This window comes from Electrophorus electricus, chromosome 4, assembly GCF_041902795.1.
Source record: "Electrophorus electricus isolate QZ-2024a chromosome 4, ASM4190279v1, whole genome shotgun sequence".
In the NCBI taxonomy this organism is placed as follows: domain Eukaryota; kingdom Metazoa; phylum Chordata; class Actinopteri; order Gymnotiformes; family Gymnotidae; genus Electrophorus; species Electrophorus electricus.
The window spans coordinates 35,607,699-35,620,708 of record NC_137500.1 but is presented as its reverse complement, the minus strand read 5'-3'; the positions used below and the strand labels follow the sequence as shown (position 1 = coordinate 35,620,708).

General features: G+C 45.5%; 1 protein-coding gene across 1 annotated transcript; it reads right to left on the bottom strand.

Annotated features, from left to right (window-relative positions):
• Positions 1 to 4,001: 4,001 nt before the first annotated feature.
• On the bottom strand, positions 4,002 to 11,857 carry si:ch211-67e16.11 (uncharacterized). Its single transcript, XM_027011898.3, has 7 exons — positions 11,079 to 11,857; positions 8,991 to 9,212; positions 8,523 to 8,693; positions 8,115 to 8,246; positions 7,725 to 7,894; positions 5,990 to 6,226; positions 4,002 to 5,847 (listed from the first exon to the last, which is right to left on the bottom strand). The coding sequence occupies exons 1-7, from the start codon at positions 11,560 to 11,562 to the stop codon at positions 5,674 to 5,676; spliced, it is 1,590 nt and encodes a 529-aa protein (XP_026867699.3). The 5' UTR covers positions 11,563 to 11,857; the 3' UTR covers positions 4,002 to 5,673.
• Positions 11,858 to 13,010: the final 1,153 nt, after the last annotated feature.

The following is a 13,010-nucleotide window of genomic DNA, read 5'->3' as shown; positions in this document are numbered from 1 at the left end:
ATGTGCCCATCTCCACCCTCATCTTCCCTCTCTGCTCCTCTCCTCCACTCCTTGCCACTCGGGGCCCCTTGATGTCAGCTGGCACTAGCTCACAGCGTCTGGCAGGCGTTGGATCTCGGCAGGGGGCTATCTCCTACCAGTGCCCCTCCCAACCACAGGCCCGCACGGGGAGATTGTCACCCTGCTTTATAATTGGGTTTTCAGATCTTCAGAACCAAAGAGCCCTCCGCAGCGCAGCACCTGGCTGCTTACCTTTCAAAGGCCACGGAGATTGCACCGCCCCGCCCCCGAAACCGTTCAAAAGTTTGAGACACTCCTGTCAGTGTTTTAACTGCTCAACTTGTTTGGGGTTACTGTAGACATCATTGTTTACTAGAAAAATAGACCACAACGCTATAGATTATCTCTCTTGGACTCTACATTGTGCTTGTCAGGCCTCTACCTCTCATTAAAGACATTTGTAGATGCCTAAATGATGCTAAAAGGCTACACAGCTTTGAGCTACACATGTTTATGGTACTTGAACATTTGTTGGAGAATATCTCGAAATAACCCAAACTTGAGTCGCTTTGTCCATGCGCTACTCACTACAGTTGTGTGTAGGGAAGATATTATGCATCATGGTCAACACCAGCATCTGAGAGAACACACACTATGGGCCGTTCAGCACCAGTGACCAGGATGCTGCATCATAAAATCCTGTGAAAACCAAACGATGCACTGCTACTGTCAGCCAATCACTGGCCGCAGTTATCTGTTGAAATGTTTCACTCCCAAATGCTGGCCATTTTAAACCTACATACTCTTATGAAGATTGTGAAGGAGGGATTTCAGAGCCAAGCAGTGACCGGGAGATTTAGGGGAGCAGGGATGTTCGCTGTTATGTGTGTGAGGAACAGTTGTCTGGGCTTCTATCCCAGGATTTGACATGCAGGTAGGGAATAGGGTGTGAAGCTGAGCGAATGTGAGAAGCAGAGGTTGACCATTGCTTGCACCATGCTAAAAACACAGCACTGCTGTCTTAGGAAAGGTTGGGGCTTACATCATTTGCCTCTGTTGATAAATGAGAGCAATTATAACATGTAAAATTTCCTAGCTCCCAGAAGAAGACCTGCTCATTACATCATAGCTTTTGCATTTGACACAGACAGAATATTACATTGCAACACTGGACCCACAGCCAACAGGACCCATATCTTAGTGGAACCCAGGTAAGCATTCTCGCAGCAATGACCATTGGATCCTGGAGTGCTCAGAGCACAGGTGAGCAGCATTAAGATGCGTTTTGATGTGACCAAGGCTAGTTGTAACCCCAGTCATACAACTAGAAGAAATTATTCCATCAACAGCTCTAAATCTACAGCATTATCCTTCAGATACAATCGTGTATTGCTGAGATTCAACATGGCAATCCAGCGAAGATCTTGCTAATTGAATCGATCTGTTTTGTCCTTAAACTTGCTGCCCTCGAAATGACGTCACTTCTCCTGGGAATTTGTGGATAAATGAAAGGTCCGTGGAGTGTACTGCCCCCATCCGAGAGGTGAAACACAGCGAGACAGTATCTAGTACCTGCAGTGTTAGGAAGCAAAGATGGATAATCTTTCATCTTTCTAAATGATCGATTTCAGATGATCAGATGATCAAGCACGTTTGACACCAGCACTGCTGCTTCTCACTTCCTCTCTTCCCAAATCTCTCTCGTCTCTGCCTCCCTGACTGCAACATTCTTCCTCCCTCTCCACACCCCACAAGCACGCTCTCTCCCCAGCTGTCTGTCCTCTTCTCTCTGCTCGTTCTCTCTTCCTTACAATCTTTTCAATCAGCCTCTCCTGTGTTCTTTTTCATCTTCACAGTACTTGTCCGTCTCTCTCTCTCTCTCTCTCTCTCTCTCTCTCTCTCTCTCTCTCTCATTTCTTCTTCCCTCAGAAAATTGTAAACACATCACGATGAGAGTCTGCGTGCTTTGATCCTGTCCAGCCTCTGAGACTGCGGTGCCACTTTGATCTGTTTTGGGGTGGTGGTTGTGTGGAGGGGCGGGTGGTGTAGGGGTGGCAATCAATAAAGAAGTCTCAGTGCTTTTGTTTGAAGATGAAGGGTGACTGTGTGAGAAGATGACCTGTGGAAGGGTGGGTCGCAAAATTAAAAGGCGTGTGCGTGTTTGTACGCGTGCGCGGTTGGTATGGATAGCCGCGTTTAGCTAAGTGTTCAGTCATAGTGATGCGCAAGTTCATGTGTTTCTGTCTGTTTTGGTGCAGTGCAGTGGAGTTTGTGGTGCTGGCGTCACTATAAAGAGAGAAAGGCAGGACTGCCTCCTTCTTACATCAGAAAGAGTGTGTGTGTCTGTGTGTGTGTGTCTGTGTGTCTGTGTGTGTGTGTGTCTGTGTGTGTGTGTGTGTGTGTGTGTGTGTGTGTGTATGTGTGTGTGTGTGTGTGTGTGTGAGTGTCTGTGTGTGTTGCACCCTGGGGGTGATAGCTGTAGTGAGGCAGGGCCACAAAATAAGCAGGGTGTAGCCTGCTCAGCCACTGAGAGACCACATCCTGTCTCTGAGAAGATGAGCATGGACTCAGACAGCCCTCAGGTTAAGGCTGATCAACTGATAACACTAAGCACCCTACAAACACACACACCCACGCACACTTCTTTGCTAATGGCCTTTTTCATTGACTTTTCCCAGGCAGCCGCAGTGCAAATGCCACGGACAAAGTTCTGTCCCACTGCCCTTTGATATACGAGTTCCCTCAAACTCACACACATCCTCATACACACTCCCATGCACACTGCCACAGGCAATATGGATGTAACCCCACACCCTACACACATTTATCCCTGGGTGACACTGTGATGTAAACACACACAGGCTTTTAAGCCATGGGAACTAAATATCAGAATACACACACACACTCATTCAGTCAATGTCTCTCTATCTCTCCCTCACACACACACACACACACACACACACACACAGGAAGAGAGGTGGGAGGTGAAGGGTTAATGTTTTTAGAAAAGAGAAGTTAATTGAAACACCTTCTCTGATCCACAGACTGGGTCTCATCTGCAGGAACAAGTAGCCATTCCAAAAACAAGACAGTCCAGGAAGTGGAATGAAATGAAGGTTATGTCGGAACACCACGGGGGAGTTATTAATTCGTACCCTGTATTTGAGACTCATCAAAGTTGAGAGTGTGTTACGGCAGCCAAATCTATCTCACATCCCTCTTGAGGCTCATTTCCAATACCTCCTGGGGTGAGAATCCATAATGAGGAGAGTATTCTGCCCCCCCCCCCCCGCCCTTCTCCACAGATTAATCGCCACCACAGCAGATCTGACCCTGACGTGACCATCCTAATTGAGACTCTGTATGAACAAATCTCAGAGAAAGACGTGACGACCCCTGAGAACCGCCCTTAAGTGAGCTCTGAAAACTAGGAGGAAGTTTGACCCATGACCCATGAAGTTTGCCCCCCATGAAGGCTCTGTGTTGATGTTGCAGGCACGCACAACCGCTGACCATGATGAGGCTGAGAGCCTCACCTGATCCACCACAGAGGAGAGCTGACCGCAGTCCACGATAACACTGATGAGTTGGGTGTCTGGAGTGATGCACAGGAACTTAGTGAAGAAGGTGCAGTAAGTCGTGCGTAGCAGTTATTTTCCCAAGCTGTTACTTTCTGGTAATTAACCTGAAGACATTCCCAAGGGACGTGATACTGTATCCCTTTGTGTTTTAGCTGATCTGTGCATTTTGACAGAATGCCTTTGATCATCTCACTGAAATCATTGACTAGGTGATGGGCATATGTTGTTGACTGTTATAATAAAGCAAAGGATAAGTATGTATTATCACATGTACGACTATGTACTAAACATAAATAACAAAACGCACAGCTGATACCTAACTAACAAAAATAGAATGTTCATATGTAATGCTGATGGGGTTTTTTTTGTTTGTTTGTTTGTTTGCCATGGTATTTCTGAAAATATTCATTGGTCATAAACTATATGTACAAAAGTTAATTTATTTTTGAGTATTTACATCAATTAACACATGCTATGGTTTAACAAACAACAGAAATTTGGATATTTATTTCCTTTTTTGACATTAAAACAAACTTTTTTTTTAGCAGAGCACAACAGATATTTACAAAATAAAACACATTTCTGGTCTATACAAGAAAGAGCATTTGTTCACTTAACTGGTTTTCAGACTTAGATATCGCCTTTAAAACTATTTTAGTGGTAATGCACCGAGAACATGGTTTAATGGGATTTCTTATAAGGAGAACAAAAAGACAGGCATGTGATGAGCAGCAGCCAACTTGGTTTTGTACACAGCTGTAAGCTTCAGGAGTCGAAACCCTAATATCGACTCATAAGTTTGAACCTACACTGGCTTTTCTGAATGTTTAAAAGTTTGTACTGGTGTCCCAGCAGTCAGCAGTGGCACAGCTACCTTAACTCAAGTTCCAATTTGTTCTCCTCCAGCGTGCCAGTGGTGTGGGTGAGGGCCTCAGAGTGGTCAGTAAGAGCCCATCTGCGCAGGAGAGAGCTGTGAAGGGGCCCTGTGATGGACAGGCCCACTGATGAAACATTCCCTGTTACGAAATCATGGCCAAGCCTCTGCTCTTTCAACGAGCCAGACTGGGGGGACGTAGATTTCTCCTGAAATGTGGCCGTGAGGCATGAGGTGTGTGGCGGGGTGGCATTGCCACCGGTGTTCATCGGCCAAACGTGCCCCATGCACTGACCCAAGGCAGGGCACTCTGAATGGGGGGGGGGCTGCCCGCCTGCCCGCCTGCTGAATCCCCATAGCAGGCACCGAAAAGATCAAAGACTCTGGGATGCGCTGCAAGAGAGCTGGTGTTCAGAATGAGGACAGCATCCACTTTCTTAACTTTTTTCCTACTGTTCTCGCATTCTCCTTATTCACTACAGATCTGGGTCTCTATTTGCTCGTATTGTACCCTGGTCCATGCACTGAGCTGGCTGGACCAAATCCAGTTAAAGCTACTGTAAGCAATTTTATTTAACAAAGTATCAGCCAAACTGTGTTTACATGCTGATAGCTGATCACTAAAATAGTTGCTGTGCAAAAAAAAAATAAAATAAAATAAAAGCCTCTGTGAATACCTTGGGCTCTGAAATCAGCAGCTCAAACTTTGAACACAGTGCAGCTGTTTTAGCCAACCAGAAAACTCCTTTACAAAGAGACGGTCCTTTCTGCCTGTCAGTTATTTTTGTATGTGCATGCAGCACATTGAAGAGTAGGCTAAGCACTAAGCATGCATATCTTTGGAGGGAGGGGCCTTGGTGAAAGATTTGGATGGAGGGCAAAGGATTAAAGGGAGAGGTTGAAGTCCGGTGGCTAAGACTGGCAGAAATGATCAGGTGCTGTAACATTAATTGCAGCTGTTTAAATGACATTTTGAATTGCACATGAGAAACATGTCATTTATATGCCTATTTCTTCCTATTCTTGCCTATTGGCTTTCTAAAGCAACCTTCTGAAACTAGGATTACAGCTAAAGATGAAGTGCCACAGAGGAGAACTAAGAACCAAGATCACCCAAAAGCCATGGCTGGTCTGTATTCTCCAGTGCGAATCTGACGTACTGGTAGTGGAGTGCCGGACTGGGGGAGGGGTGTACAGGAGGAAGGCATGCGGTCTCTCTCAGTTCTCACTGTCGTGGGACTTGAGGCGGCCCTGGTGCCACAGGGCTGTGGGCAGGTTCTGGCAGCCCATATACTCCTTCCTCACCTCGGCCTCTGTGAGTGGTGGGGTGGAGTTGCAGGGAGCACCGGCCAGCGTCACGTTCAGCAAGCTCGCCTCGTGCGTCATGGCACTCTGGTGAAGGTCAGAAAAGAGGCGTGCGGAAAGGAAAAGAGTTGTGTTTGATTCACTCCCACCCGGTGGAGGTGTCATTTCTTTAAATACAGCGAATCGGTCAGCGGAGGGACGGCCAGGACCGTGGCATGCGTGCCCGTACCTTACTGAGGTGGTCGATGAGGCAGTGGGACGGGTGCAGAGAGGCCCAGGCCTGGGACGCTTGCGCCCAGTGCAGGCCATTGAGCATCACCACGTTAAGATGTTTTGGGGAGCCTCTTAGCCGCTTGCTGAGGACGCCGGTGTAACTCTGCTCCACGAAGAGGAGCACTCGACTGGCCCGGCAGCCAGCCAGATCAGCCAGCAACTCCCCTACCGAGTAGCGCTCCTTCAGGTCTGCCTGCACACAGAGACAAAGCTCATTTGAGCTGCAGGGCTGGACAGTCCAGAAAGCAGAAAATTAAGCTGTGTGTACAGAATATGTAAGTGAAAACCTACCTTTTGTATGCTAATTTAGAGCAATTCTCCTCACGTACCAAATGTAATGGAGAATGGCCATTCCTAAACCCAATGGCTAATCTAAAGCTTTTTTTTGGGGGGGGGGTTTACAGTAGAATTATAGCGGAGAGGATTTGTGTTAAGATCAGAGTTGACTTAGCTTAAGTGGAAATGCCATTTGATTTGATAAGACCAGCTATCCCGAGGAAGGGCCCCTCAAAGCCAGAGGAGCTGCTTTCTCATGGGGAGCAGAGCATCTGTTGGCCCTGATCCTGTGTGGTCCTTGTCTCTCAAACCCCCCCACCCCTTTGTCACTGCCATCGCTGTCTGGGGATCAGGTTGTTACATTTATCCCCAGAGAGTCTGTGCCTATTGTTATAGAAGGAAGGGCTTTACCATGCAGTCTGGGCCCTTCCGCCTGCCCAGCGAGCATATGGCCGGGATTACCGACCACCTTGAGCAAGGGAAGGTGGGATTTCACTGGGGTCAGTTAAGTGTACTTTTAAAAGGCAATACAATGAAATGTGTTCGTGCTTTCAGAAATGAGATCATTAGTGATGGATGAAAGAGAGGGTTTTTTTTTTTTTTAACAAGTGAAGGATAGCAGATCTGTCGTGGACTAAGATATGTCTGCCTGAAGCTTAATAAGCTTTCAAGCTTAAAGTGACTCTCACCATATTTCTCTGCCATCTAATATAATCTTTCTTATCTCACTGTTTCACCGTGAGTAACTCTAAGGAACTCAGCCTAAAGAATGATGCTGACCAGGCCCTGTGTTTTCTCTGTGGGTATTAGCTGAGTGGACGATGTAGCACATCACACGCTTCTAATGTAAGCGTGTCGTCTAATCACCTGTGGCACAGAGAACAAGCACAAATACGAGGGCAAGGAGATAAGCTCCCAAACACCAGAGATGGGGCATCATTCCGGCCCCTTCTTTTTCTACTCCAGAAAGGGAATAAGGAGAGAGAGGGGGACCATAAGGAGACATTTACTGTGTTTCTGTGCTTCTTTGATTGGGCAACAGGCACTTTGAAGTGTTTGGCTGTGCTGATTTATAAAGGGGGGGGGTCGCACTGGGTTCATTAACAGGAAGATAAAGGATGATCATTCTTGCATTCCTGACATCTGCCTCTCGATCTCCTGCTTGGACCTCCTGCTGCAGCACACGTACTTTCGTAGCGCCACTGAGCAGTTCTTTAACAGCATCTGCCATATACGTTAGGCAGATGTGCTCTTAGGAGAAGTCTTTTTTTTTGATAGGTCTCTTCCTCTGCCGATAAGAGATGCAGAACTGTTGAACATAAATACTTTCAACATCGGGCAGCCCCTTTTTACAGTCCTGTTGGTGCTGGGGGCGGGTGGGGCGGGTGGGGGTGTTGGGGGTCCCACACACTCACGATGCCGTTGTTGTTGCGGTCCCAGAGCAGCATGGTCCCATCGTTGCGCGTGGGGCTGTTCAGGTACAGGACGAGTGAGTCAGCGCAGTGCTGCTTGCGGCAGATGTAGGAGATGTGGTTCCTGATCACCTCCTTCTCTGTGGCTGGGTACATCCCTTCGGCCTCTTTAGCTACAAGTGAAGCATGGATTGTGAAATACATTTTTTTCCTGCGCTGTTTTGTTTCATATCTTACAAAAACAGCTTGTGCAAGTCTCAAAATACAGATTAATGGAAGGAAGTCGATTGGCGTTTTTAAACCAAGCAAGGTCCCCGGAAAGTAGTGTAGTTATTAATTTCCATCGCTCTCTAGCATATCTCAGATATGTGCACTCTGGCTCTGAGTTCTCACCTGCTACCTGTCCATTTCCAGCAAAGAATGTTTTGATGTGGTCCTTATGGAAGCCGTTGCTCCTCAGCATCTGGTAGAAGAGCAGCAGGTTCTGTGCATGCCGCTGGTATGTGATCTGCTCCTGCCAGCCACCTGGACACGAAAGTAACCAGCAGAGACAGAGAGGGCTCAGGCAGAACGGCCTCACCACAGAGTGCTTCCAGCGTGACTCTGGCAACCGGTCTGGCTTCTGTCAGGTAATAAACAGACCGTCCGTGCTAACCAAATATACACTGTATAACCGACGGGTTTTTCTCCTGTCCACACTGACCCGAAACGATATGTGCTACAAAGCAGACTAGTTCAGAAATACAAAAGATGAGGTGTTTTTTTTTTTCCCTTTGTGTTTTTTGTTGTTGTTTGTTTTACCTGAGAGCAGAACTGCGTGGTCACAGGTCTGGTAAAGGCGGCAGGAGAGATGTGTGGCAAGGGGCTGGTGGTGGCACCGGCGTGTGTTTTTATTGAGCTCACAGCTGGAGACGGGCATGCTGGGACTGGTAGAAGGCAAGAGCTGTGCGCATCTGGCAAACTCGGGACGATCTGTTCATGGAAGTGACAGCGCGCAACCGTTCATGATCAAGGCTTGATTATTTATTTAGCGTTCCCTCCCTCATTCGCTGAAAATTATTAGGCAGACTGACAACATATTGAAACGTCTCAACCTAGAGCCGGACACAGTCAGCCACAGTAAAAAGCAATTTCTAGGCTCAGTGTTACGAATACCAATTACGTCTGGGGTTTTTCAGTGAAAATTTCCCATTGGCAGTGTTACTTAGCCAAAGGACACACAGTCCTGGCCCGTGTTTGGAAATCTGTCTCACTCAGTCATCGACCCACCCACGCAGCGCAGGCGCTGGGTCCGGTTGCTGTCCCTCACTCCCACCACTAGCGGCAGAAAATGGATCTCGCAGAGGCCCCCGCTGCGCTCCACGCGACCCGCTCTGGACGTGGCGCTCCGGCGGACTCGCGCCCGGCCTGTCATTCGCTCGCTGCGGCTCCGCCTGCGTTTCAGCTGGTTCTGACAGCGAGTCTTCAGGGCCAGTGTTAGACACTCTTCTCCTGCACAACAACAGTAAGACAATGGCCTCTAACCGTACACTGTATTACAGTCGTCTGTTCTGGTTCACAGACAAAGTGGGTCTGAGGATTCTGAAAGTAGTACATGATACATAACTTGTATTAATCAAAAATCTAGGACAGAAAGGGCGTATACGCAGTACTATTCGTGCAAAGAGTTGTTCTAATCTATCTATGGATATATTGCTTTCACCATCTGCTATAAGTCTACCATTTATCCAGTTCTTTGCTTCTGGATGATTACCAGACACACAGTAGTTTAGAGAAGATTGCAGGGCTACAGCAGCCATGCAGCCTCCTTCTATTTCAGGTAACTGAGACTGGAATTTGGACCAGGCAGTGCCAGTAGATTGACTAATCAGAAGCCATTATAAATCTACTTAACGTAATTCCAGATAACTAGTAAAATTGCCCTTGCCACAATTAAATGTTTCCTGGGCATGCTAGGGCAGCGTTAAAAGCAGTAACGTCTCTCTCCCTGTCTCTCTCCTCTTTTGTGTAGTCACATATTTTCTCTGCTCCCATTACAATCACACAAAGAGACCTGGGAGGATTTCAAATGTGGTCAAAGCAAATTGCTGTCTTCTTTCCTCTCGGCCACGCATCTTCAGATTAGATGGTCAAGCTCGGACAGATTCAAACCCAAAAATGTTTCCAGATTCAGGCTACGCTGAATGAAACACAAGCCACATAATAGGCTTTTTCTTCTGGAGTTTATTCTTGAGCTTTTTCCTTTGTCTTGGTTATTTCTGTCACATTCAGTAATTATTAGACGTCCTCAAACTGCTTTTCCTTCCTATTCTTAAAGTTCTTTATACTGAAAACATTGCCTTTCTGAGGACCGAATGTGACAAATGACTTCTGACATAAAGCCCTAGAACAATGACCCAGAAGCTGCCCTCACTCAATCACAGTTTACAGTTATTTGATAGTTTATCAGGCTGTCAGCTCTTAATTAAAACTTGAAAAACTGATTGCAGCGCTTTTTACAGGCTAATGTCTAAAATGTGACTGAGAAAACACAAATAACAGGCTGTCCACTTTGATGGATAGCATGTTGCTTAGCATCTCAGAGGGTCAAACTTGAAGCCTTGATTGGAGTTGACTTTGGGTAATGAGCAGGGTGAGTTTGGCACTGAATCTGACGGCAGAGGACACGTGTTGAATTATAGACAGTTCCTACTGCTATTGCATGAACCTTAGCTCAGTCTCCCCACCACCAGGGGGAGCATGGCCTGCAGACATACGCCGTCTGTGCCATTCTCCTCTTACGGCGTAGTTACCGGCGCTTATGCGTCTGATGATTGCACTAAAAAAAATTCTTAAGCAGTCTGTGTACTTGGTACCAGTATTTATTACCCTCTTTCTCACTTTCACAAATCCAACCAACTTGTCTTCAGTTCTTCCAAAGGTTACGAAACCTTCTATGTCCCAAATGATAAACAGATATTATAAACAACACTTAACAGGAACATAAATAAGGCAAATTGAAATGCAAGCAAAGGACGAAAGTAACCAGTTCTAAACAAAATGTAGTAATAGAGATCTTTCCGCTCATGCATGTTCTTATACATCTGGTAACTTTGCCTGCCACTGTGAGTTCTTCATAAAAGCCTTATCTACATTTCCTCATCTATTTAGAAACATTATCTCACTTCATTTTCATTTTCTGTCAGCCATATCAGCAGTAATTATACATACATATATTTATTTATTTATTTATTTATTTATAAAGTGACATGCATAAAACTTACTGTATAACTTATATATAAGTTACTGCCCATATTATCATTTTCCCCTAAGATTTTCTCTTTTTAAAACTATACGGATTCTATACGGAGCACTTACCTAAATAAATTCCATCCATGTGGCCACATTTTTTCTTGGTCACGTTGAAGTCTACATAGAACAGAACCACCGGGTGTCCAAAGCTCTCCTCCGGGCTGGGGTCCAGTACAAGCACTGCGTCGTGCGCACTTGTCCCGGGGAAATATTCTTGGTTAATCTTGCTCTCATCCATAACCGTACCTACCGCATAACTAGTTTGCTTTGATGCCGCCATCCCGGTTGAGTAGGAATCCGGCAGGATGGCGAGGACTTTTCCCGAGTTTGTTTCAGAAACGTAAACTACTACCCCACTCAGGTAGAGGTGCGAGAGTCTTTTACACTCGCTCTCCGATAAAGACACCCTCCGGCACAGGTTGAGCTTCAGGTACTGGAAGCCAGCTTTCACCCAGCGCTCCACTTGTCCGAACTTTACTTGGGTTCCGTGGTATCCTCCGACAAGCAGCGCAAAAATCGCAAAGCAAAAGTACACGCTCTGCACCTTCATGCTTTTGGCAGCTTAAGACGACGATAACCTCTACGCCCGTTCGACTTTCGACTTGCCGAGTTGCTGTCTGTTTAGAGGAACCAACTTTTTAAAAATAGGCAGCCTGAATATTCAACTTCTGGAGTTGGTGTCGGATGAGGAAATAACTGTGCTGGACACAGTGTCGACGGTTATAGACTGTGTTATTAAGTTGGATAGATGCAGCCTTCTTCATTAAATGGGACATCAAAGGGGTCAGAGCCGCATCCAGATGGAAAGTAATCTGCAACAGTAACTCCATCCCACAGGCGCTGACATGCCGGTAAACAGGGGAAGGAGGGAGTTGGGGAGTTGGGGAGTTGGCGCGGGGGGAGGACACCACGGCGATGATCCTACCTGTCACTCAGATGCCATCAGACACTCCAAGTGGCCTTTACTCGGTGTTTTTTTAGATCCGTGTGCGCTGAGCAAAAAAGCCAGAGCGGGGCAATTGATTTTCTGGAGTCAGCATTAAAACTGGGCGACGTTGTAGAGAACGAGGGAACTCCGATTAGGCAATAGATAAGTAGATAGTAAATGCAATAAAAATAATAAAATAGGTCCATTTAAAAATGACACTGATGAAATGGTTTCTATGTCTGTAGAAACTTTAACATGACATTTCACATTCATTCACTTCCTATCATTGGGAATTATAAATAGTTTTAAATAAGTAATGCAATTTACTATTTATGTGAAAGAAAACATATTATGTAAAAGAAATGTCAAATCGACTTTTAATCTTACCACAACCTGTGGAACTAAACTGACTTTTCTCCTCTCTGGGTCTGACTACACTCCATTCAAACCGAAGGAAAGCCTTTATTTGACATACGACCGGCATTTTCTGACCGGGGCCAGCAGAGGGCGCAATAATAGTGGAATTGGGGTGGACTATGCACCGGTTCAATGTAATGTTTAACTAAATCATTTATAAGCACAGTTGTTGCAGACGTGTTCAAACAAATAGCAAAATACGACACTTAAAATATTTAATTTCTATTATTTTATATGTTGGTGTGTTCATGATAGGCAAATAAGTTAATTCGTGTTTTTATGGAGCAGATTCCGTGGCGGGTTTTGTAAATCCTCTAAATCTGACATAACGCCTGATTCACACATACTACCCGAGCGACGCGGAAAGTCCTGAGTTCATTTCGGCCCGAACAGAGCGGCAGAGTGTCCCAGACAGACACGAACTGAGGAGAATACAATTTAAAAACTATGAAAGCCAGGAATATAATGAATCATTTAAAAAACGAATAAAAACGCTGAAACCCTAATTGTGTAGGAGCCGATATATATATATATATATATATATATATATATATATATATATATATATATATATATATATATATATATATATATATATATATATATATATATATATATATATATATATATATAGTGTGTGTGTGTGTATTGTT